This window comes from Acomys russatus, chromosome X (genome assembly GCF_903995435.1).
Source record: "Acomys russatus chromosome X, mAcoRus1.1, whole genome shotgun sequence".
Taxonomy (NCBI): Eukaryota; Metazoa; Chordata; class Mammalia; order Rodentia; family Muridae; genus Acomys; species Acomys russatus.
The window spans coordinates 106,808,515-106,834,647 of NC_067169.1; the positions used below are offsets into that span (position 1 = coordinate 106,808,515).

The 26,133-nt window shown below is 43.5% G+C and overlaps 1 protein-coding gene across 2 annotated transcripts in view; it reads left to right on the top strand.

Annotated features, from left to right (window-relative positions):
- The first annotated feature begins 14,641 nt into the window (after positions 1 to 14,641).
- Hprt1 (hypoxanthine phosphoribosyltransferase 1) overlaps positions 14,642 to 26,133 on the top strand; it is a 31,919-nt gene continuing 20,427 nt past the window's right edge. For both annotated transcript variants that reach the window (XM_051141251.1, XM_051141252.1), the window contains exons 1-2: positions 14,642 to 14,768; positions 23,702 to 23,808. In XM_051141251.1, coding sequence (XP_050997208.1) covers positions 14,742 to 14,768; positions 23,702 to 23,808 — 134 coding nt within the window. In that variant the 5' untranslated portion in view covers positions 14,642 to 14,741. The remainder of the gene's footprint in view (positions 14,769 to 23,701; positions 23,809 to 26,133) is intronic.

The following is a 26,133-nucleotide window of genomic DNA, read 5'->3' on the forward strand; positions in this document are numbered from 1 at the left end:
TTTGGTTGGTTGGTTTGGCTTTTGGAGACAGAGTTTCTCTGTGTAGCTCTGGCTGTCCTGGAACTCTGTAGACCAGGCTGGCCTCGAACTCAGATATCTGCCTGCCTCAGCCTCCTAAGTGCTGGGCTTAAAGGCCTGTGCTACCACTGCCTGGTTTCACAAAAATAGTTTTTTTTTTTTTAGATAAAGCATGTTGCTGGGGGTTGGACAGATGACTTTAAAAGCACCTGGTGCTTTTACAAAGGACCTGGGTTCAGTTCCAAAATCCACATCAAGCAGCTCAGAACCACCTGTAACTTGGGTTCCAGGGGAGCAGCTGTCCCCCTCTACTGTCCACTGTGGGCATCTGCGCACACATGTCACACATACAGACAAGCAGGCTTATGCCTACATAAAATAATAAGTAATATTTTAAAAAAGCATGTTGCTTAGGAAGAAGGCTCAACAAAATTCCTTCCTCCAGTAGGAAAAGGCAGCTAGGAGAATGAGTCTGCAAACAACTTAGGCTGTGGACTTTGGAATTGTGGAATTGGAAGTGTAGCAGAGAGCTCATAGACCACTTTCTAGAAAGATGAACACAAAACATGAAGTACTCACATGTTTATTCATTATTTGAGTATTTCCTGGAAACGCACCTTGATTTTCTTTCCTTTAAGACCACTCCTTGCCAGGCAGTGGTGGCACACGCTGTTAATCCCAGCACTTGGGAGGCAGAAGCAGGCGGATCGCTGTGAGTTCGAGGCCAGCCTGGCCTACAAAGTGAGTCCAGGGCAGCCAAGGCTACACAGAGACCCTATCTCGAAAAACCAAAAAAACCAACAACAAAACAGAACAAACAACAACAACAAAAAAAACCCACTCCTTTTCTGACTTTTCTCCTTACCACTAAGCTAATGTCCCCTCATTGTGTTATTTAGCCTGCTTAGCTTGGCATAATTGTACTCACGTGTGCTTGTGTGCGGTGGTACACACCTTTAGTCCCAGCACTTGGAAAGCAGAAACAGGCGGATCTCTGTGAGTTAGAGGCCAGCCTGAAGTTCAAGGACAGCCAGGGCTACACACAGAGAAACCCCGTGTCAAAAGCCAAAACCCAAAACAGAGCACACTTAGAATCTTAGCATTTGCCAAGTGTTGAAAGTTGGAGGGAGGACAATCAGGAGTTCAAGGTCATGCTCAGCTACATAGTGAGTTGGAGGTCAACCTGGGCTTATATAAGCCTTTATCTAGAAAGAAAGGCACAAAGGAAGGAAGGAAGGTGGGTGGGTGGAGGAGGGAGTCTGGGAGCTATGTACTTGACGTGTAAGACTAAGGACTTAAGTTCTGATCCCCAGAATGCAGCTAGAAGAAGGCAGGTGTAGCAGTGCATGCATATGATCCTAATGCTGGGGAATGGACACAGAAGACTCTTAGGATTTGCTGCCAAGCCAGTTAGGCTGAAACAAAGAGCTTCAGGCTCACTCAGCAACCGTCTCAAATAAGGTGGAGAACACTAAAGATGCTAACCATCAGCCAGGTGCCTGTAATCCCAGCACTCAGGGAGGCAGTGGCAGGCAGGTGACTTCAAGGTCAACCTGGTCTACAAAGTGAGTCCAGGATAGCCAAGGCTACACAGAGAAACCCTGTCTCAAAAAACAAAAACAAACAAAAGATCGATTTCTAGACTCCATGTACAGACGCATATGAGTAAGTGTACAAATACCTACGCAAACACACCCACACAAAAGAAAAAGGAGCTGGGAAGATGGGTCAGTTGGGAAAATGCTCCTTGTGTAAGCACGAGGGCCTGAGTGTTTTCCCAGGACACAGATAAAAAGCTAGGTATGGAAAAAAAAAAAGCCAGGCATGATGACACAGGCCTTTAATCCCCGCACTCGGGAGGCAGAGGCAGGCTGATCGATGTGAGTTTCAGGCCAGCCTGGTCTACACAGTGATTACAGGACAGCCAGGCCTGTTACACAGGGAAACCCTGTCTCAAAAAACCAAAAAGAAAAAAGAAGGAAGAAGAAGAAGAGAGATGGGAGAAGGGCAAGGAGAAAAGCTAGCTATAGGTGGCATGTGCCTCTAATCTCAGCTCCAGGGAAACAAGACAGGAGAATCTCTAGGGCCTGCTGGCCAGGCAGTCTGTTTGAATCCGTAAGCTCCAAGTTCAGTGAGAGACCATATTCAAAGAAACAAGCTGAAGAATGATAAGACACCCAACATTGACCTCTGGCCCCCACATGCACATATATGAACATGTATGCATGCATGTATGTATACCTCCTTCCCCCAATACACACACAAAAGAAAAAGGAGTTATTTGTCCTCTCAGGCTCAAGAATTCCAGGGTAAGGTAAATAGCACATCCCCTTGCGTCTCTACTGAGGTCCTCCATGACAGGAGGACGTCACACAGGAAGCAATCTGCATAAGACCAGCACTCCACAATGTGATAACACTGACATGCTCCAGGAACCGAAAGTGCTCCCAGGAGGCCATGTCTCCCAAATGTTCCACAGCCTCCTGATGGCACTAGCTGACAGACAAGCTTTAATCAGACTGCTTTAGCAAATGACCCAAACTAGAAGTCATATGTTAGATGGCATGACCTATTGAAAAGTTTGTGACTCCACACAGACCCTTGGCTGAGCCTCTTACTTGCTGGCAAACATTTAATAGGAATCTACCCCAAACCTGGGGGAGGGTACGAGGGAGGGACCAGGAGGAGAGAAAGGAGGGGCCTATGATCGGGATGTAAAGTGAGTATATAAATGAAAAATAAAGAAAACATCTCAGTGTGGGATTTGTAGTGTGTCACAGTGTGTCCCACAGTGCACCCCTCTGTCCACACATCTTCACTAGCATATGTTCATTGCAATGAGTCTTTGGTCTGGTTCGAGGTCCCTGGCTTCTGTGACAGCATCCATCTTGGCTCCTCACAGGGACTCCTCCTGGTTACCTTGTTGTTACCTTGTGTCCTGAAGACCCTGCAGCTTTGGAACAGCAGGACTGGCCCTTTCGCAAGCCTCGAGGTTTACAGATTTGGGGGTCAAAGCCTTGCATCTGGGCCTGGGTGGTAGCTGAGCTGCTTGACCCACTGGCTCTCCCTTACGTGCACCATCAGTTCTGCTTCCACTGCCCCCCCACTTCCCCCCCCCATGCTGCCATTGGCAGGAGGCAGGGCCAGCTTCTGCTCTCACACCTTTGGGGCTGCCTCACCCCTGTCTTTGCCATCCAGACCAGCTCCACTGTGATGGCCAGCCAGGTCAGGTGTTGGGGCTGCTCTCCACCAGTGGGAGCAGAGACAACTCTCCGCCTTACTCTCATGACTTCAGGGCCAGCTTTCCTGTGCTTACAACCCATGGGGCTAGCTCTCCTGTGGCCCCTCTACTAGGGCCAGTTCTACTGTGCTGGCCGGGCGAGGTGCAGGGCCCATTCTCCCAAGTGTTGCAGCTGGCAAGGGGCAGGGCCAGCTGTTTTTTGTTTATTTGCTTGTTTGTTTGTTTTTGTTTTTGAAACAAAAACAGTCCTGGAACTCACTTTATAGACAAACTCAGAGATCTGCTTGCCTCTGCCTCATGAGTGCTGGGATTAAAGGTTCTCTCTCTCTCTCTCTCTCTCTCTCTCTCTCTCTCTCTCTCTCTCTCTCTTTCTCTCTCTCTCTTTCTCTCTCCTCTCTCTCTCTCTCCTCTCTCTCTCTCCCCCCTCTGTCTCCCTGTCTCTGTCTGTCTCTCTCTCCTCATTCTGTCTCTCTGTCTCTGTCTCTCTCTCATACACACACATGCACACACACACACATGTGCGCGCACACACACGGTGGAAGGGAGGGAGAGTGAGAGAGAGAGAAAAGTAAACAATTTACAAAAGACAATATTGTTCGTAGAAAACACATATTCAGAGGCTAGAGAGATGGCTCAGAAGTTAAGAGCACTGGCTGCTTTTCCAAAGGTCTTGAGTTCAATTCCCAGAAACCACATGGCTCACAACCATCTGTAATGAGATCTGGTGCCCTCTTCTGGAGGTTAGGCACACATGCAGACAGAATTCTGTATACATAATAAATCTTTTTTTTTTTCCAGACAAGGTTTCTCAGTGTAGCCTTGACTATCCTAGACTTGCTTTGTAGACCAGACTGGCATAATAAATAAGTCTTTAAAAAAGAAAAGAAAACACATATTCAGCGTGTCTAGGAACAAAAGAAGTGTTTTTACAAGTTTTTTATCTTTAATTTTTTAAAAAATTGAGTATACCAGCCAAAACAGCAACTCCTCTCTGGAGAGTCTGAAGACAGTAAAACCTAGGGGCAGCAAACTCCAGGAACAGGGGAAATCCCGAGATGGCCATCAGAATATTTAACTGAGAAACCACATGTGAGATGGAGGCTCACACCCGAGTCCCTCCTGAAATTCATAGTAGGGCCAAGGCTGTTTTCCCCTCCTGTGACTCAGGCCAAGGGTAAAGTTTATTATTAGAATGCTTGCAGGGTCCTGTTCTGCTTTCTCTGCCAAAATGGTCTCTTTAAGCCAGAATTGGTTGCTGGGCCTGTAGCTCAGTGGTAGAGTGCTTCCCTAGCATCTTCAGGCCCTGGATCCCATCCCAAGCATCTCTCTAGATGCCTCATATGGGTTTTCCAGGCATGGTTTATGCCTGTAATCACAGTATTTAGAAGGCTGAGGCAGGAAGATTGCTATTTCTGCTAGACAGGCTTGGGCTTCATTGTGAGTTCCAGGCCAGCTTGGGCTACAGTGTTAAGACCCTCTTTCAAGGGCTGGAGAGATGGCTCAGTGGTTAAGAGCACTGTCTACTCTTCCAGAGGTCCTGAGTTCAAATCCCAATAACCACATGGTGGCTCACAAACCATGTATACTGGGATCTGATGCCCTCTTCTGGCCTGCAGGTGTGCATGCAAACAGAACGCTGAATCAATCAATCTTAAAAAAAGAAAAGAAAAAGTAAAGAAAGCTAGCATTAAGCCAAACCTGGTGATGTACACCTTTAATTCCAGCATTCAGGGAGCAGAGGCAGGTAGAATCTCAGTTGAGTTCGAGGCCAGCCTGGTCTATAAAGCAAGTCCAGGGCAGCCAAGGCTGCACAGGGAAACCCTGTCTGGAAAAATGAAAGAAGAAGAAGAAGAAGGAGGAGGAGGAGGAGGAGGAGGAGGAGGAGGAGGAGGAGGAGGAGAAGAAGAAGAAGAAGAAGAAGAAGAAGAAGAAGAAGAAGAAGAAGAAGAAAGCTAGCATTGGGGCTAGAGAGATGGCTTGGTGAGTGAGAGCACTGGCTTCACTTTTAGAGGACCCAGGTTCTAATCCCAGCACATGTGTCTCATAGCCATCTGTAACTGCAGTTTCAGGGGTCCAATATCTTCTTCTGGCCTCCATGGACAATACACGCTTGTGGTATATTGACATACATGCAGGGAAAACACTTGTGCACATTTAAAAAGGTAAAAAAAAAAGTTTCAAAAAACACAATAAACAAAAAACGAGAGAGCCGGCCAGTGAACAGGTTTCTGCCTTGAGTTCCTGCTCTGACTTTCCTCCGTGGCAAACTGTGGCAATGAAATGAAAGCCAAATAAACCCTTTCCTTCATGTGTTTTCTTTTTGTTAGAGGATTTAATCATAGCAACAGAAAGCAAATTACAACAGTGGATCACATCTGTAATCGCCGCACTTGAGAAGCCTAAAGCAGAGGGCTTGCCACAAGGTTGAGGCCAGCCTTAGCTAGATGCTCAGTTCCAGACCAGCCGGAACAAGAATGACATTGGTTTGTTTGTTTTGTTTTGTTTTGTTCAAGGCAGGGTTTCTCTGCCTTGACTGTCCTGGACTCCCTTTGTAGACCAGGCTGGCCTCGAACTCACAGAGATCCGCCTGCCTCTGCCTCCCCCAAGTGATAAGATTATAAGCATGTGCCATCGCACCCTGCTTGTTTTGTTTTTTGTTTTTGTTTTGTTTTGTTTTGTTTTGTTTGCTTTGTTTTAAGTTACTTTGGGGGCCGGCAACACAGCTCAGTCAAACTGCTTGCTGCCAAGCCTGGCTACTTGAATTTAGGACCCATGTGAAAGGAGAGAACCAACTTCGGCAATTTGTCCTCTGACTTCCATAAGCAGGCCATGTCACACATGTACCCATACATACACGAAATGTAGTTAAAATTATTTTACAAGTGAAAAGCAAACAAAATAATATTTAAAATGCGCATGGTTGCAGTTGTTGTCAGTAATCTAAGCATAAGGAACCAAAGACAAAAGGATCCTGAGCTGCCTAACAAGAACAAAACAAGAAACCTTTCCTTGCCAGGTGTGGTGGCGCATGCCTGTAATGCCAGCACTCTGGAGGAAGAGGCAAGTGGATTTCTGTGAGTTCAAGGCCATCCTGGTTAACAAAGCGAATCTAGGACAGCTAGGAGTGTTCCACAGAGAAACTTATCTCGAAAAACCTTTTAAAAAGAGAGAAAGAAAGCAAGCTTTTCTTAAAGAGCACCCCACCCACAGAGCAGAAAACTGTAAAGGTATACTAAGCAAGGGACAAGTCTGGTTTAGAGACTTCAGGTAAGCCATCCATTGGTAATGAAGTTTTGAGACTATACATTCATCACAGTGGTATCGAGAGCCTAGCGGGGTAGCTGAGGGCTAGAATGCGTCTATGCCACATATAAAATTTGGGGGGTGGGCAGTTGTTGGAGAGATGGCTCAGTGATTAAGGGCGCTGATTGCTCTTCTAGAGGACCCAAGATCAAATACCAGCACCCACATGGCAGCTCACAACTGTCTGGTTCACGCGTATGTATACTGTATAAAAGCTCTGAGAGAAATAAACTCGGGGCTACAGTATTTACTGTTAGTCCTCCCAAATACTTGTCTTTATTTCCCTATCGCTTTTGCTGTATCTTTTCTATCTTTTCCTATATCTTTTTATTTTCTCAGCCTCTTGCCCCATATCCAGGTACTGATTGATAGTGTCCAGAGCGGCCTCTGGCATTATTTACATTTATTTTATGTGCTTTAGTGTTTTGCCTGCACATATGTCTATGTAAGGCCATCAGGTCTTGGAGTTACAGTCCTGGACTTGCTTTTTAGACCACCCTGGCCTCAAATTCACAGAGATCTGCCTGGCTCTGCCTCTTAGTGTTCTGGGATTACAGACATGCACCACCATCATACCTAGCTCGGATTGTAACTTCTTTTTAATTAAACATTTTTAATTTTTTTACGTATACATTTATATTATTACACATATATACAATAAACTACCCATAGCAAGAAGAACCATGACACAATCAGGAATTATATAAATATTATAAATATTGCATTCTTAGTGTTTTGGCTATTTATATTTGACAGCCTTGAAAAAAACATCTTTCCTATCTTGGTGCGTCCAAAATTCTGAATGTAAATTAATCTCTATCACATCTTGTCATTATCAACTTAAAACATGTATCTAGACCTAAAAATATCTTAACCTCTAAACAACTAATCATCTTAATTGTAAAACTAAACTATCTGGTCTTCAACCCCATCAGAGACTTGAGAAGGAATAAAATTGATTACCTGAGTATACAGGGAGTGCAGGATAGTAGCTTCCCAAATGAGAAGATGACAGAGACAGTTTGCTGCCTGAACAGTCACCCAAAACTCTCTGTAACGTTGGAGCATCATCTTCAGCCTTCTGGCCCAATATATCTGACAGCGTTTCAGATTGTCCCACACAGGACTCTAATTCAGCCTGGAATTTCTCAACATTTAGAAACTGGACCACAAATGCTATGCCTACCATTTCCCCAATTTTATTTGGTGGATTGGAACTTTTTAATTCTAGCTTCTACTTCTAGTGTCTAGCTTCTGCTTCGGTGTTAGACGCACAAAGACCAGCATTGTTATTCCAACAGAGAGTTAAACAAAGACAAGTAGAGATGACTCCTCCTTTCCTTTATCTTTTCCAAATACAGCAGAGCTACAAGTCCCCTCTCAAGGACAGCATGCATATTATTCACTGATAACAGAGCAAGCACAGCAACCCTGACTCTAGGAAACTCATTCCATTCCCAGGAGGTCACGAGAAGAGTACAGGTCACTGTGTACCTTGTTGAATATCTGCTGTACATGAAAGAAGCCTGAAAATTAAAGAAAGCCCCCTAGACCTTTCATTAGTCACTAGGCTTGGATACCCCACAAGGACATGTGGGTAAAATACATTCGAGAAACAAAGGAGTCTTGTCAGAAAGCATGTAGCTGTTAGTTGGAATGCCCTCGGTCCAATGGTTGTGTTATTCATCATAGGAAACACATCTAAAACTCATTATTTGATTGATTGGTAGTTTTCAAACTTTCAGTAGAATATTTTAGTATAGAAGTCCAAAACCAAAAGCACCGAAATGATGAAAGGTCAACCACTGCATTTGTTTCTTGTGAAAGTTGATGACTCATACGACACCCCTCAATATTTCTCACCTACCTTTTCAGCAGAATATAATTGACCACATGGACACTAGGGGGGAAAAACCAAATCTTTTGAGAAGAGAGAATACATCAGCAAATACCTCAAGACCTGTGGTTGTTTGTCGGCAGGTATACCCAAAGACAATGATTTACACAGGTGCTACTGTCACGAGGAGAGTTAAACACCGCCCTGTGAATTCCGTTTTGCTTAGCTCAAATAGTTCTTCTTGCACATTGTGAAAAGTGAAGCAATGTTTGTGATGACTACCACGAGTTAGTCACCGGACTTCACAGGTAGCTCAAGAACGCGAGTTAGGGACTGGACATTTTTTTCTTTCTTTCTTTCTTTTTTTTTTTTTTTTTTGTTTTTTGAGACAGGGTTTCTCTGGCAGATTGGCTGTTTCTATGGAAAACCTCAACTAATAAAACTGATTTTCTAATTAAAATGTCCAGTCCCAGCTGGGTGTGGTAGTGCACATCTTTAATCCCAGCACTCAGGAGGCAGAGGCAGGCAGATTGCTGTGAGTTTGAGGCCAGCCTGGTCTACAAAGTGAGTCCAGGGCAGCCAAGGCTACACAGAGAGACCCTGTCTCAAAAAACCAAAAAAAAAAAAAAAAAAAAAGAAAAGAAAAAAGAAACAGCCAATCTATCTATCTATATCTCGCCAAATATTTATTTGGGGAAAGAGGAGTTGGGGTTTAGAGAATTTTAAAAATTTGACTTCCATGACCATGCCATGGTGAGTTCCAATTTGATGGGGGTAGTCCCAGGAGGTTGGAGAGACTCTCAGGAGAGCTTATGTTCTAATCCAAAGGCAGTCAGATGGGAGAACACCTTCTCACTCAAGGGAGTCATCAGCCGAGGAGGCCCACCCCCACTGTGGAGAGTAATCTGCTCTGGCAAACCCCAGTGATGTGAATGTCGATCTCATGCAAAAGCGCCTTCAATAGACATCCATAATAACGTCTGACCAAATATCGAAGGGACCAAAGGCTGCCCAAGTTGATACCCAAAATCCATCATTGCTTTCTTTTGTGTCAATAATGATTCACTTCAGCATCCACTTCATACGAAGTAAAGCTGGAGAGAAGTATTCTGGTGAGGGTCACTTTAAAAATTCCAACATTGTGGAGTAGAGCACTTGCTGAGCAAGTATGAGGACCAAAGTTCAGATCCAAGTGATCGCCTGCCTGTTAGTCTGTAACCCTAAGGCTTCTGGAGGAGGGCGGACTGGGACAGCATGGAACTGAACAGCACTGGATGGAGAGAGAATTGTGTGGCTGACTGACTGCCAGCCTAGCTCCAGAATTAATAAAAGATCCTGTCTTGCCGGGCAGGGTGGCGCACACCTTTAATTCCAGCGCTTAGGGAGGCAGAGGCAGGTGTATCTCTGTGAGTTCAAAGCCAGCCTGGTCTACAAAGTGAGTCTAAGGATCCTGTCTTAAGGGAATAAAGAAGAGGATGACAGAGCCTCTTTTAGCCTCCATGTTTACAGGCACACATAGTGAACATGAACACATACATCACACACACACACACACACACACACACACACACACACACACACACTAATCTTTTTTTTTTTTTTTTTTTTTTTGGTTTTTCCGAGACAGGGTTTCTCTGTGTAACCGCCCTGGCTGCCCTGGACTCACTTTGTAGACCAGGCTGGCCTTGAAATCAGAGATCTGCCTGCCTGTTTCCGGAGGTGCTGGGATTAAAGACATGAGATACTATACCCAGTTTGGCCTTGAACAACTCCTCCTCCTCCTCTTCTTCCTCTTTCTTCTTCTTTGGTTTTTCAAGACAGAGTTTCTTTGTGTCCTGGACTCTCTTTGTAGACCAGGCTGGCCTCAAACTCACAGCGATCCACCTGCCTCTGCCTCCCGAGTGCTGGGATTAAAGGCGAGCACCACCACAGCCTGGCCCAGCTCTAGAAAATCGAAAGACTACAACACCAAAGTAAAAACTAAGGTTCTTGAGAACTGGGGACATGGCTTTGCGTGTAAAATGCTTGCTATACCAGCATGAGGACCAGAGTTTGGGTTGTTTGGTTGGTTGGTTGGTTTTGGTTTTTCGAGACAGGGTTTCACTATGTTATCTTGGCTGTCCTGAATTCACTTTGTAGACCCGACTGGCCTCGAATTCACAGCAATCTACCTGCCTCTGCCTCCCAAGTGCTGGGATTAAAGGTGTGCGCTACCATGCCCGGCGAGGACCCGAGTTTGGATCCCAAGCACCCATATAAATGCTGGTGGGAAGGTAGCAGCCATCTGTAATTCCAGCTCACATCAGGGAGAGACAGGCAGTCCCTGGAGCAAGCTAGCTAGCTAGACTAGCCAAGTAGTAGAGCTCTGTGTTCAAGTGAGAGACCCCGCCTTAGTTAGTATACAGGATGCAGAATTATTGAGAAAGACACAGATGCCAGCATGGTGGATCACTATGAGTTCGAGGCCAGCCTGGTCTACAAAGAGAGTCTAGGACAGCCTGGGCTACACAGAGAAACTCTGTCTTGAAAAACCAAAAAAAAAAAAAAAAAAAAAAAAAAAAACCTCCACATGCTCACATGTGTACACACCCCTCCCAACACATACACACACACACCCAAAACAATAAGAAAAAGGCTGAGGCTCTTGCTTATTTCTATAATCCTAGCACTTCAGGGTGCAAAAAAGCAGGTAATCACCCTAAATTCAAGTCTGGTCTACATGGGGAGTTAGAAAACAGCGTGAGCCAAGAGTGAGGTCTTACCCCCAAAAAGGAAGCGAAAGAAAGAAACCAAAGAAAAAGGAAAAAAATGAATAATATTTTAAAAGTTTTGGGGCAGAAACATATGTATTTGGAATTGTTTGTGGTGCCCAGATAATTCATAATTGTGTCCAAACACAGGCAGGAGTGAGGTGGTATTTTGTGTTTTTCTTTCTTTCTTTTTCTTTTTTCTTTCTTTCTTTTTTTTTTTTTTTTTTTTTTGAGACAGGGTTTCTCTGTGTTAGCCTTGGCTGTCCGACTCACTTTGTAGACCAGGCTGGCCTCGAACTCACAGCGACCCACTTGCCTCTGCCTCCTGAGTGCTCAGATTAAAGGCGTGTGTCATTGCATCTGGCTGGTATTTTTTTCTTTTTGTAGTGCTTAGCATCAGTCAGTCCCAAGCCTGGCACATGTTTGGCAAGTGATATGACTGGGCTACTGCAGATCCAAGGCAGAGACATTTTGGCTAGCCATTGACTCTATATGACATTATTTTCAGTAGTATCATGTGAAGACTAGTAAGGGTCACTTTCTTGATTTCATATTAAATTGGGAAAGAAAATTTTGAGCGAATACACTTACAATCTCAATTTTAAATATAATGTCTGATTTCTTTTTCTTTTTTTCTTTTTCTTTTTTTTTTTTTTTTTTTTTTTGGTTTTTTGAGACAGGGTTTCTCTGTGTAGCCTTGGCTGTTCTGGACTCACTTTGTAGACCAGGCTGGCCTCGAACTCACAGCGATCCGCCTGCCTCTGCCTCCCGAGTGCTGGAATTAAAGGCGTGCGCCACCACGCCCGGCCCCTAATGTATGATTTCAATAAAGCACTTTATATGTGAACTTTTTGTTCACTTCTTCCCTTCCCTCAAAAAAAAAAAAAAAAAAAAAAAAAAGGCATTACTTCTTTCAGCTTGCACTCTGTGGGTTGTTTTCCACTGTACACTGAGGCAAATTCCAGGCCATCCAAGACTACATAGTGAGACTCTGACTCAAAACAAACAAAACCCCATAATGCATTGTTAAAACATAGGAAGAGCCTGGTGGTGGTGGCGCATGTCTTTAATCCTAGCACTCAGGAGGCAAAGGCAGGGGAACTCTGTGAGTCCAAGGCCAGCCTGGGTCACAGAGCCTAGAGTTCAGAGTTCAGAGTATAGAGGTTCCAGGACAGCCAGAGCTACACAGAGAAACCTTGTCTTGGGAAAAACAAACAAACAAACGTAAAACCACCTACCATCACATCTCTCATTTCAGTATCCCTAGTAACAGGGAGGGCACTGACTATATAGAGAGCACTGTGATGGGGGCGGGGACAGATATAAAAATGGGCATACTGGGAGGAGCATTAGGAGAAGCAACTGTGGGCTGCATTTGAGGTAAGTAGAGGCAGATTTTGTTTTCTGACTCCATATTGGATAACCAGCTGCCTGTAATCCCAGTGCTTAGGGGAGAAAGAGAAGAGGAACAGGGCTTCCAGGCCATTCTCAGCTACATAGTAAGTTTATGGCCAGCCTGGGCTATAATAGGGTCTGTCTCAAAAACAAAGTATTTAATAAACAAACAAAGTATAAAACAAATTCCATGTAAGAAATTCTGGAGACAAAAATAAATGTCAATAGCAGTCACAGTTTCCAAAGATCGTGTACTTTATATTGTGTCCCATATGTATGCTCACACAAATGCATGTGTAATCTTTTAATTCCCATAAAGATTCTGATCATGTACCGGTTTTGTTTTTGGTTTTTCGAGGCAGGGTTTCTCTGTGTAGCCCTGGCTGTCCTAGACTTGCTTTGTAGACCAGGCTGGCCTCGAACTCACAGCGATCCACCTGCCTCTGTGTTCCCAGTACTGGGATCACAGGTGTGAACCACCACACTGTTTTTGTTGTTTGTTTTGGTTTGGTTTTGGTTTTGGTTTTGGTTTTTTGAGACAGGGTTTCTCTGTGCAGCCTTGGCTGTCCTGGACTCACTTTGTAGACCAGGCTGGCCTGGAACTCACAGGGATCTGCCAGCTTCTGCCTCCGGAGTGCTGGGATTAAAGGCATGGGCCATCACGCCCAGCTGCCACCACAGTGTGAGCATGCTCATTTTACTTATTTATTTGTTTACTTATTCTTTTGTGGTATAGAAGATTGAAGCTAGAACTTTCCCCATAATACTGCTGCACTATACTCCTGTCTCTTATTTTTTTCAAACATTAGTGAGTGAGTTTGTTTTTGAGCGAGGGTCTCATTTTGTAACCCAGGCTTGTCTGGAATACACAATTATAATTATCCTACCTCTGCCTCTGTAGTACTGGAATTACAAATATGTGTCAGCACACCTGGCTAAAATTCAATACAGAAGAAATGACAACATCTTTCTTGGCAACATACGAATGTCTATCAGCATTTCTTGTGTGTGTGTGTGTGTGTGTGTGTGTGTGTGTGTGTGTGCGCGTGTGTGTGTGCTCACCTGTGCAGGTGCTTGAGGAGTCTAGAAGTTGATGGCAAGATGTCTTTCTCAATCACTATTCCACTTATCTAATTTTATTTTGAAGCAAGATCTTACTAAATTGCCCGGGTAGGTTGAATATATATGTAATTCTTTCTTGGTAGCTGGGCATATAAGCTTTTCTTACTTTGTCACCCGGCTTAAAATAAAGTTTTATGTAAAGGCAAAAAGCAGTTTGGGGTCTAATTTTCTGTTGTTGTTGTTGTTGGTTTTTTTTGGGGGGGTTGAGACAGGGTTTCTCTGTGTAGCCTTGACTATTCTGGACTCACTTTGTCTATTTATTTATTAATTTATTTATTTTTCGAGACAGGGTTTCTCTGTGTAGCCTTGGCTATCTTGGACTTGTTTTGTGGACCAGGCTGGCCTCGAACTCACAGCGATCTACCTGCCTCTGCCTCCCCGAGTGCTCAGATTAAAGGCGTGTGCCACCATGGCCGGCTCGGTTCAAATTTTCATAAGGTTACCAAACAGTTGTTTTTTTTCTTCTTGGATTTGTACCCTGATCTGGCTGTTCTAGGGCTGCAGGTTCAATTATTCCAACTAAGTAAGGAGTTTTCAAAGAACAGAACCTCAATGAGGAAAATGGAGGCCAGCCCCCAGGTCGATCTTGGGAGGGATGGGGACTGCTGGCCCAAGAACCGCGGGTAACAAAGGGAACCTGAAGAGCTGGTGACGAGTTTAGAGTCATGAGGAGAGGGGGAAAATGCGGAAATAAGGTAAGTTTGATTATTTGGGAGCCCTCTAGGGTACTACAGGGGGCTGGAGGCTGCGGTGTGGCCAAAACAAGTTTTGTTTTGTTTTTTTTCCAGAAGAAAAATTCCCAAGGCCACCTTGCCTGAGGAGACACCGGTAGCCGCCTGTGAAGGCGCGCGGGAGAAGCCGACTTAGGCCGCTGGGGGCGGAGCCTGCGCGGAGCGACGGGGCGGAGCCTGGGCGGAGCGACGGGGCGGGGCCTGGCCGGCGTCGTCTCTGAGCGGTTGCTGAGGCGGCGGTGAAGAGCGTTGGGCTTTACCTCCCGGCTTTCCCGAGCCTTAGCGCCTCCTCTGCCGGCTTCTTCCTCAGACCGCTTCTTTCCCGCTAGCTCAGAGGTTCCCTCATGGCGACCCGCAGTCCTAGCATCGTGGTGAGTTACGGGACTATTCAGCCAGAGCCCTCTGCCAGGCCCACGCAGCGGGAGGCACAATGACGCCGGCCGGGGCCCTGAGGCGCTTGAGGCTCTGAGGCGGCGGGGAAGCCCGGGGGCGGGGGCGGGGGCGGGGGCGGCCACGGGTTCCAAGAGCCTGGCTGCTTGTCCCGTGAGGGCCACGGGGCTGCATGGAATGGTGGGGTTCCAGGGGCGGGGTGGGGGTGGGCCGCCCCTCCCGGTGAGCCCCCCCCCCAAGAGAGAAGGGGGCTGGCGGCGTGTAGGGCGGGAGGGTGGAAATGGCGTTGGGCTTGACGTGTGTGGCCCACGGGGCGCGCCGCGGGCAGAGGCGGAGGGCGGCTTTCGGGAATGATCCGGCAGCGCGCGGGTGGGCGGGGAAGCTTTCTGGGGGAGAGGCCCTGCTGTGGAAGTTTCTGGGTTTGGCGGCTTCGGAGCACCTCTAGGAGGAGCTTTGGCACCCAAAGGAGGGCATGTTCGGGCCTGGCCTGTACCTCTAATTCTGCAGATGCCATAATTCATATTTGTGGGACTGCGCAATTGCTCCATTGAATCCGCGCTGAGGCCAGGGTAGTGAAAATCACGCCTATTTTCCACCTGAGGAGTGGAAAGGAGGCTTCTTTTAACTATGGCTCAGAGTACTGGATTCAGATACACTTGACTCAGTGACCCATGCCCTTGGGTGCTGCGGGAATTTTTATTTTTAAAACAAGGATTTGGTTTTTATGCTAAAGGACAGTTTTTCACAGTCAGCAGTTGATACCTTCCCTCTTACCCCATTGCCTCTATTTTTTGTAACCTACCAAGCTGTTCTTTCCCTATCCCCCCTCCCACAACCTTGCTGAGTATGCTTGCTGAAATAGCCTCCCATTAAATACTTTACTTTAGCCTGCTTTATTCTGATTATTGCCTCTGCTACTACTTAAATGCCATATTATGCTTTATATAATATCAGTGTCTTAGATTTAGCAGTTACCTGGTTACTTGTTGATGGTTTCTCCCACTTACACAAACTTTATTTTGATGTTTTCAGGTAGGATCTTACTGTGTATCTCTGGCTGGGCTGGAATTGGTGATGTAGACTGCCAGGCTGGCCTTGAACTTGTGACATTCCTCCTGACTCTTGCCTCCCAAGTGCTGCACCACCATGCCCTACTGTTTTTTGTTTTTGTTGTTGGTTTTTTTTTTTTTAAATCCATGCTTGAGATTGAACCCAGTGTATTGTTCCTGCTAGGTAAGCTCTCGATCTCTGGGCCAAAAGCCTCAGCCCTGTAAGCAAGCTTTATAAGGGCAGGACTCAACCACCATAGCTTTAGCATGTAGCACATACATACTTGGGACTGAACCCAGAGCCTTGTTCCTGTTAGGTAAGCTCTCAGCCACTGGGTCAAAAGCCTCAGCCCTGTAAGCAAGCTTTATAAGGGCAGGACTCAACCACCATAGCTTTAGCATGTAGCACATACATACTTGGGACTGAACCCAGAGCCTTGTTCCTGTTAGGTAAGCTCTCAGCCACTGGGTCAAAAGCCTCATGCCTGTAAACAAGCTTTATAAGGGCAGGACTCAACCACTATAGCTTTAGCATATAGCACAATGTCTGGTTTGTGGGAAGTTTTCACTAAGTTTGTTGGGTGAATTTGAACCCTAAAAAAACTACTGTCTCATATTGTATTAGACATCATGACTTAAGGCAAAAGCACTGTGTTCTTATTTATTTATTTATTTATATTTTTTGTTTTTTTGAGACAGGGTTTCTCTGGAACTCCCTTTCCAGGCTGGCCTCAAACTCAGAGATCCGCCTGCCTCTGCCTCCTGAGTCCTGAGTGCTGGGATTAAAGACATGTGCCACCACGTCAGACAATATTGTTCTTTGTTTTGTTTTGTTTCTCAAGACAGGGTTTCTCTGTGTAGCCTTGGCAGTCCTGGACTCGCTTTGTAGACCAGGCTGGCCACCAGCTTACAGAGATGCACCTGCCTCTGCCTCCTGAGTGCTGGAGAATTTCAGGCCTGGGCCATCACGCCTAGCCAACACTGTATCCCTGGCCAACACTGTGTGTATACTTAATGACCTAGAATCCTGCTTGTTTAGGGTATGTTCTGTGTGGCCTTCAGTGTCTTCACTTAGGTTCAAACTTTCCTTTTAGACAATTTCTTGCTGGGTAGCCCTTGATGCCCTAGACCAGCCCTTGAACTTACAGCCATCTTCTTGCTTCTACCCCAATGTGGGGATTACAAGCATGTTGCCACTATCTGGTTTTAAATTTTCTTATATCCTAGGTGCTGGCTGCTGGTGTTAAAAGGACTGAGAGATAATTTATGCAAATAAGTAGCCCTTACATAGTCCCTCATTGGGAATAGTAATAATAGCCATTGTTGTGTTTATGTATATATTCCTAATTAGTCTCAAAATAATCCTGTAACAAAAGTATGTTCACATCAGTTATTAAGAGGGGACAGAGCCATTTTCCCCATTATGCACTGAGCCCTCGTTTAGATCGTCACCACTAGAAACAAGGATGATTTTAGAAAGTGGAACTCTGTCTCAAACCTGTTTGTCTCTGGAATCTATGCAAGTAAATACTGTGGTACCATACGCAAATGGTAATGGCTGGTTTTTTTTTTTTTTTTTTTTTTTTTTTGGTTTTTCGAGACAGGGTTTCTCTTTGTAGCCTTGGCCATCCTGGACTCACTTTGTAGACCAGGCTGGCCTCGATCTCACAGCGATCTGCCTGCCTCTGCCTCCCGAGTGCTGGGATAAAAGGCGTGCGCCACCACGCCCGGCCTATGGCTGTTTTTTTTATCCAGTTACTGAGGAAGTTATATAGATGCTTTTAAACTTTGAGATAGGGTACTTGTTCAGTGTAGAGTTAGTCCTTACTGCTAGAAGTGGTTATTCTTAGTTTTGTTTGAACATCAAGAAATTTACTGTATTTTTAGTTTGCAAATTCCTGTTCCTTTTTTTTTTTTTTAAGTTTCCTTCCCCTAAATTGTTTGCATGTTAGGAATAACAAACACTTCAATAGTGCTTACTATGATTTAGTGGCTGTCCTGCAACTTACTCTGTAGACCAGGCTAGCCTCTGAACTCACCGAGATCAGCCTGCCACTTCTTCTAGAGTGCTGGGATTAAAGGTGAGCGCCACCACCTCTGGCTCTAGTTGCTATTCTAAGCCCTTTAACTGACTTGACTTTTGTTTTAATTTCTACTTTTTTCCTCTATATGGCTGGGTTTTTTGTTTTTCTTTTTTCTTCTCTTTCTTTTGTTTTTGTTTTTGTTTGTTTGTTTGTTTGTTTGTTGAGACAGGGTTTCTCTGTAGCCTTGGCTGTCCTGGACTCACAGAGATCTGCCTGCCTTAAACTAACATCCTCTTGCCTTAGTCTTCCGCGTGCTAGGATTATAATCATGAACTACCACACTTAAATTACTTGTTTTTTGGCTTTTGTTTTTTGTTTTAATATACAGACTCTCTATGTAGTTACAGGCTGATCTCCCTTCTGAGTGTAGAAATTAGAGATAGACATATTCTATCATGCCTGGAATGCTAATGATAGAGAGGGAGTGTGAGTGTGTGTGTGTGTGTGTGTGTGTGTGTGTGTGTGTGTGTGTGTGTTTTAGTGATCTAACTTGTTGTCTTACCTGTGCTAGGCATGTGTTTTTACCACTGACCTGTACCTCTATCAATGTGCTAATTTTTTCTTTTTTCTTTTTTGGTTTGTATAGCCCTGGCTGTCCTGGATTCCCCTTGTAGACCAGGCTGGCCTTGAACTCACAGGGATCCATCTGCCTGCCTCTGTCTCCCCAGTGCTGGGGTTGAAGTCATACACTACCATACCCAGCTCAAGATTTATTTTTATTTTATTTGTATGAATGTTTTGCCTGCATGTATGTATGTGTATCATTAGCATGTCTATGGAGGTAAAAAGAGGGTATTTAATCTGCTGGAATTGGAGTTACAGACTGTTGTGAGCTTCCATGTGTGTGCTGGGAACCAAATCCAGATCCTCTGCCAGAGCAAAAAGTACTGTTAACCACTGAGCCATCTTTCTAGCCAGTGGTTTTCCCCCCAAATTGCTTAAAATATTGCAATTTTTTTACCTATTACTATTTTATTATCAATGGTGTTTTATTAAAATAACATCCTTTTTTTTTTGGTTTTTCGAGGCAGGGTTTCTCTGTATAGCCTTGGCTGTCCTGGACTCTCTTTGTAGACCTGGTTGGCCTCAAACTCTCAGCAGTATGTCTGCCTCTGCTTTCCTGAGTTGGATTACAAGTGTACACCCTGCTTGGGTGGGATTCTTTTTTTTGGGGGGGGGGGAATTCTTTTTTTTTTTTAGGTTTTTCGAGACAGGGTCTCTCTGTGTAGCCTTGGCCATCCTGGACTCATTTTGTAGACCAGGCTGGCCTCGAACTCACAGCAATCTGCCTGCCTCTGCCTCCCAAGTGCTGGGATTAAAGGTGTGTACCACCACGCCTGGCTGGGATTCTTTTTATGAGGGATTGGTTTACTTAGTTTGAGACAGATTTTCTTTATGTAGGCCAGGCTGGTCTCAAACTTGGAATCCTTCTTAGTTTCTAAAGTGTTTGCTCTTATTGTTTTATTTTTTCATTTTGTACTTTTTTAGATGAAAGAGGGAAAAAAACCAACTAATTTGTTTGGTTACAATAACTGTCATGAATTTTTGTTTTCATTTTTTTATACAGAGTTGGTAGTTCAGAGATCTTTACAGGTTGTTGTTGTTGCTGTTGTTGTTGTTGTTGTTGTTGTTATTATTATTATTATTATTATTATTATTATTATTATTATTATTATTTGGTTTTTCGAGACAGGGTTTCTCTGTGTCAGCCAGGACCCTGGCTGTCCTGGACTCAGTTTGTAGACTAGGCTGGCCTCTGCCTCTGCCTCTGCCTCCCAAGTGCTGAGATTGAAGTTGTGTGCCATAAAAGTTTTATTCTTAAAATAACAAAATACAGTGTTCGGAGAGAGCAAAATAAAAATTCTCAGACATAAATCTGTTTTAATTAGAAATCAAAACTCTTGCATTGGAAAGCAGTTGGGTGTGTTGACAGAAATAGAATTTCCATTTTGGAGTAATTCCTGCTGATAAGTTTGAATTCTTTGAATACATGATTGGGAGTTAGTTAGGTGCATACTGGTAATCCCAACAGTCAAGATGCAGAGGGTGGAGGACCATAGCAAGTTTGATGCCACTCTGGTCTATATATCTAAGACAGCTAAAGTTACATAGTATGACCCTGTCTTAAACACACATAAAAAGATTGGGATGACCTTGGCAGAGTTCACATTGAATTTCTTTGATTGAAGCAAACAGTCCTAGAAGTTCTTAGGTTACCTGTAGAACCTGTATGCAGGCACTGAGCCATGTTAGTAGGTACAGACAGTAGTCTGATGAAACCTGGGTGTGATATGGCTTGAACTCATGCCAGAAGACGAGTGAGTGGGTGGAGGATTTGAATATGCCTCAGGAAAGTCATTGTAGTATTCTAATCTTGATTCTAAGGTTCTTTGAAATCATCCAAATTCATTTTTGTTAGATTATAGATGAGCCTGGCATGAATGTTTATTATTATCTTATAAAATTGAGCAGTCTATCTTTACCCAAAACGTGAACTAAATTTGGGTTTATAAAACTTACAAAAATGTTTTGTTTTGTTTTGTTTTTTGTTTTTTGTAAAATACTCTTAAGCGAATGTTAAGAAGATACATTAGCTCCTCCTACTTTTTTAGGTTTTTCCCGACAGGATTTTTCTGTGTAACAGCCTTGGCTGTCCTATACTCACTTTGTAGACCATGACCGGCTTGTATTTTTTTCATAGTCAGAAAAAGAATGTTTGTGAAACATAATGGCAATTTCTTTTTTTAAAAAGTAGGAGGAGCCAGTTGTGGTGGTATAAGCCTCTGCCTCCCTAGAGCTGGGATTAAAGGCAGAGGCTTATACCACCACACCTGGCTCCTACTTTTTTAAAAAAGAAATTGCTATAATGCTTCACAAACATTCTTTTTCTGAGTATGAAAAAAAATACAAGCCAGTCGTGGTCTACAAAGTGAGTCTAGGACTGCCAGGGCTGTTACACAGAGAAATCCTGTCTTAAAAAACAGAGAAGAAAAGAAAAGAAAACTATGTATTTAAGAATAAATCAATATTTACTTCTGCATGCTGCAGGGTCCTGTGAACACTCTTGAAAAGAAATAAAATTATACTAAAGGCAGAACTCAAGGGAAGGCGGGAGAGGAGAAAGGAGAGAGAGAGCCAGTGTGAGCTATATAATTCTATTCTGTCTCAAAAACAATAGCAAGTGAATTCTGCAAAGAATGTAAATTTATGTATTTTTCAATTTTTTTAAAAGTCAAACTACTTGACGCCAAAGTACCCAATACAGTGCTAAGTGAAAGAAAAATAACTCAGTAGGAAGTAACTGATACAACGAGATTTAGTTATGATTTGACCAGTATTCCTTGAAAACTGCCAGAGCTTATACAGACAGTTATTTCTTCCCGTCTAGTTGGTTTGGAGGGTATTTTGGGTTGAGGGCAGGAGCTCCGTGTGTAGGCCACCTTGGCCTTTACTTGTGATAATTCTCCTGCCTTTGTTTCCTAAGTGCTGGCATTAGAGATATGTGGCAGCGTGTGCAGCTTGATGTTCTAGTTCTGACACTTTTCCAGGTACTGCCAGCTTCTTAGATAGTGTTTGAAAATCTTGAAGAATATCATTCATGTAAGACTGAATATTATAATTCTTCCTGTCTTATTTCTCTCAGTAAGTTTTGATTATTAGATTAATTTATGATCTTTTAAAGTTTTCTTGTAGTTTTTTGTTTTGTTTTTAGTGTAAAGAGGGCTGGAGATATAGCTCAGATGATAGAATGCCTTCCTGGTATGCATGAAGCTCTGAGTTTGACACCTAATACCATAAACTGGACGTGATAGCTCATGCTCCTAGGGAGAAGCACAAGGTTCAGAAGTTGAAGATGAGCAGTGTAGTGAATTTGAGGCCAGCCTGGGATACAACCCCCTCCTATCTCCCTATAACACTCACTGCCAAAGATAGTGGCTTTTATGATTTGGGAGTTTTGGGGATATTTTTAAAGACAGGGTCTTGCTTTGTAGCCCCTAGCTGGCCTGGAGTTCACTTAGTAACTTATGCTGGTCTCAAACTCAGAAACTTCTACCTCATCTTCCCAAGTACTGGGTTATTAGGTATGTCCCAACAGATTTCGCCTGCTTTTATGATTTTTGCTGTACATTTTTTGTGTGTATAGGTATATATATGTTTATAAAAATATCATAATATATTTTGCCACCTAAGTACCATGTCATTAATGTCATTAAATGTTTTATATTTTGGGCTCTGGGCATATTAATTATAACCAATATGATGCAACTCAAAACAAATTTTGGAGTATCTTCTATGAAATTACCTCATTAGTGGATTTTAACCATCTCAGACTTTTAAGAGTTGGAGTTTTTTTGAGACTGTGTAGCCTTGGCTGTCCTGGACTCACTTTGTAGACCACGCTGGCCTCTCAAGTGCTGGGATTAAAGGCTTGAGCTACCAAGCCTGGCTCAAGATTTGGGAGCTTTTAAAGGATTGTTTTGTTTTGTTTTGTTTTGGGTTTTGTGACACACACACTTTAAGAGAATTTGAATGGTTAGTGGGTGTGGTAGTGCACGCCTTTAATCCGAGCACTACAAGAGGCAGGCGGATTTCTGTGAGTTCGAGGCCAGCCTGAGCAACAAAGAGAGTTCCAAGATAGACAGGACTATTACACGAGAAACCCTGTCTGAAAACCAAAAATAATAAATAACAAATTAATTAATTAATTAATTAATTAGGATGTTTAACATCAGCTATTCTGTATGATATTTTATTAAATTTACTAGAATATATTATGTTAAATTTTAAAATATCTTAGAAGATTGGGGGAGATGTCTGAGTCTGTAAAGTGCCTGCCATGTCATTTTCAGGATTTGAATTGGATAAAAAGCAGCACATTCCTATAACCCTGGCACAGTGGAGGCAGAGACGGGGATTTCTGGGGCTTCCAGATCAGATAGACTAGCCAAATTCGTTAACCAGGTTCAATGAGAGACCCCATCTCAAAACAGAAGTAATTTTTAAATTACATGCAAAAAAAAAATTTTTAAAAAGCGGGCGCACGCCTTTAATCCCAGCACTCGTGAGGCAGAGGCAGGCGAATCGCTGTGAGTTCGAGGCCAGCCTGGTCTACAAAGTGAGTCCAGGATGGCCAAGGCTACACAGAGAAACCCTGTCTCGAAAAATCCAAAAAAAAAAAAAAAAAAAAAAGTACATGCCTTGTCTGCATATACACCTGCATGCCAGAAGAGGGTATCAAATCCCTTTATAGATAGTTGTGAGCCACTGTGTGGTTGCTGGGAATTGAACTCAGGACCTCTGGAAGCCAGTGAAGAAGTAAATTTTTTTAGAACTAATTTTAATCTCTGGACTCCATACATGTGCACATGTTCCTGCATGTAAATATGTATATATACACAGCATGAACATGTACACAATGAAATGTTCAAATATACTCAAAATGTATAGAGTAGAAGCTAGTCTTTCATGCTTAAAATATTTTTACCACATTTGTCATACTTCTTTAAACTTTTTTCTTTGTAACCTAAGAAAATTCTATGTTTTAATTCTCATTCTTTTTTTTTTAATTTTTAAAAAAATTCTCATTCTTGACCCTATTTAGCAATAAGGTACATGGCTTTCTTAGAGAAGTATAATTTATTGCAAAACTATGAAAGTAACTGCCCTTCATACCATCTCAAACCTAAATTCCTCTGGTGAATTAAGGCTTATTATCTAAATTTAATTAAATGTGGATATCTTCTAATGCTCTGTTTTGAAACATCTCTCTTTATTTTTCAGATTAGCGATGATGAACCAGGCTATGACCTAGATTTATTTTGTATACCTCATCATTATGCCAAGGATTTGGAGAGGGTGTTTATTCCTCATGGACTGATTATGGACAGGTTAGTAAGACCTCAGTTGAAGGTGTGTGTGTGTGTGAGAGAGAGAGAGACACCTAAGCATGTGATGTTTGTGTGTCATACATGTATGTATGTGAAAGCTAAAGGAGGACAAAGGGTGCTCTGTTCTCTCTCTCTTTTTTTAAGATTTATTTATTTATTTATTATGTACACAGTGCTCTGCCTGCATGTACATCTGCAGGCCAGAGGAGGGCATCAGATCACATTATAGATGTGGTTGCTGGGAATTGAACTCATGACCTCTGAAAGAGCAATCAGTGCTCTTAACCACTGAGCCATCTCTCCGGCCCCTGTTCTCTGTCTTATTTCCTGAGTCAGTGTCTCTGAAACTGGGGCATGCCGATTTGGCTAGGTTGCCTGGCTAGTAAGACCCAGGGATCTGCCTGTCTCTGCCCTCCAGTGCTGCTGAGGTTACAAGCTGGTGTAGCCACACCTCCCTTTTTGTTTGTTTGGTTTTTGGTTTTTTTGAGACAGGGTTTCTCTGTGTAACCTTAGCTGTCCTGGAACTCTTTGTAGACCAGGCTGGTCTCAAACTCACTGAGATCCACCAGCCTCTGCCTCCCGAGTTGTGGGATTAAAGGCGTGCGCCACCACCATCTGGCCACACCTGGTTTTTATATGGGTACTAGGGAGATCTGAATTTAAGTTTTCTATTTAAAAAAAAAACAATTTGATGCTGGGTATGGTGGCACACACCTATAATTCCAACACTAGGGAGGCAGAGACAAATCTCTGTGAGTTCAAGGCCAGCTTGGTCTACAAAGAGAGTTCCAGGACAGCCAGGGCTATCCAGAGAAACCTTGTCTCAAAAAACATATATATAATTTGTTATTTTATTTGTATGTATGAGTGCCTGCATGTATGTACGCACAGCACATGCATTCCAGGAGACCAGAAAATTGTGATGGATTCCCTGGAAACTAGAGTTAAAGACCATTGGAAACTACTGTATGGGTACTGGGAACTGAACTCAGGTCCTCTGCAATAACAGCAAGTGCTCTTAATTGCCTAACTGTCCAGCCTCAGTGTGTTCTGTTAATCCTTTACGCACACACACACACACACACACACACACACACAATCACTATGGGTATCGATAGTGATTATGTTGAAGAGAGGTTAGAAGAATTGCCTCTAGTCTGTGGAGGCTATAAATGAAATTATAATTCTGTTCTCCCAGCTTTCTATACCCGTTTCCTACCTAGTTGGTTGTGAGCCAGCATGTGATTGCTGGGAATTGAACTCAGGACCTCTGGAAGAACAGCTTGTGCTCTTAACCTCTGAGCCATCTCTCCAGCCCTTATTGGATGTTTTCATACAGCCAAATTATCCTCCAATAAGTTAACATCATTTTTTTGCCCGGGGGTGGCGGGGGGGGGGGAATGTTTCAAAACAGAGTTTCTCAGTGTAGTCTTTTTTTTGTTTTGTTTTTTGTTTTTCGAGACAGGGTTTCTCTGTGTAGCCTTGGCCATCCTGGACTCACTTTGTAGACCAGGCTGGCCTCAAACTCACAGCGATCCGCCTGCCTCTGCCTCCCGAGTGCTGGGATTAAAGGCGTGCGCCACCACGCCCGGCTTTCTCTTGGCTGTCCGGAACTTACTTTGTAGACCAGGCTGGCCTTGAACTCATAGAGATGCACCTGCCTCTGCCTCCTAAGTGATGGATTAAAGGTATGCGCCACCGTAATCTCAGCACAGGAAAGTAGAGACAAGGATCATGATTTACAGTCTAGCCTGGGCTATATAGAGGGATTTTATGTCACCTTCCCCTACTCCCAAAAATCTTGCCTTTGGCATATGGAAAATAAAGTCCCCCACTTTATAAAAAAGTTGCTTTATGGCCTGGAGAGATGGCTTAGGTTAAAAGCACTGTCTGCTCTTCCAAAGGTCTTAAGTTTTTTTTTTTTAATTTATTTATTATGTATACAGTATGCATCAGATCACATTATAGATGGCTGTGAGCCACCATGTGGTTGCTGAGAATTGAACTCAGGACCTCTGGAAGCACAGTCAGTGCTCTTAACCACTGAGCCATCTCTCCAGCCCCAAAGGTCTTAAGTTTTATTCCCAGCAACCACATATGGTGGTTCATCACCATCATCTATAATGAGATCTAGTGCCCTCTTCTGGTGTGTAGTTGTACATGTAGACACAACATTGTATACATAAAAATAAATCTTTCTAAAAATTACTCTATAAAGCAGGAATCCCCTTCATGCTGACAGAGAGGAAGTTTAATACTTAGGGGTTATAAAACATAAATATCGAGAGTCTTATTTTTTTCAAGACAGGGTTTCTCTGTGTAGCC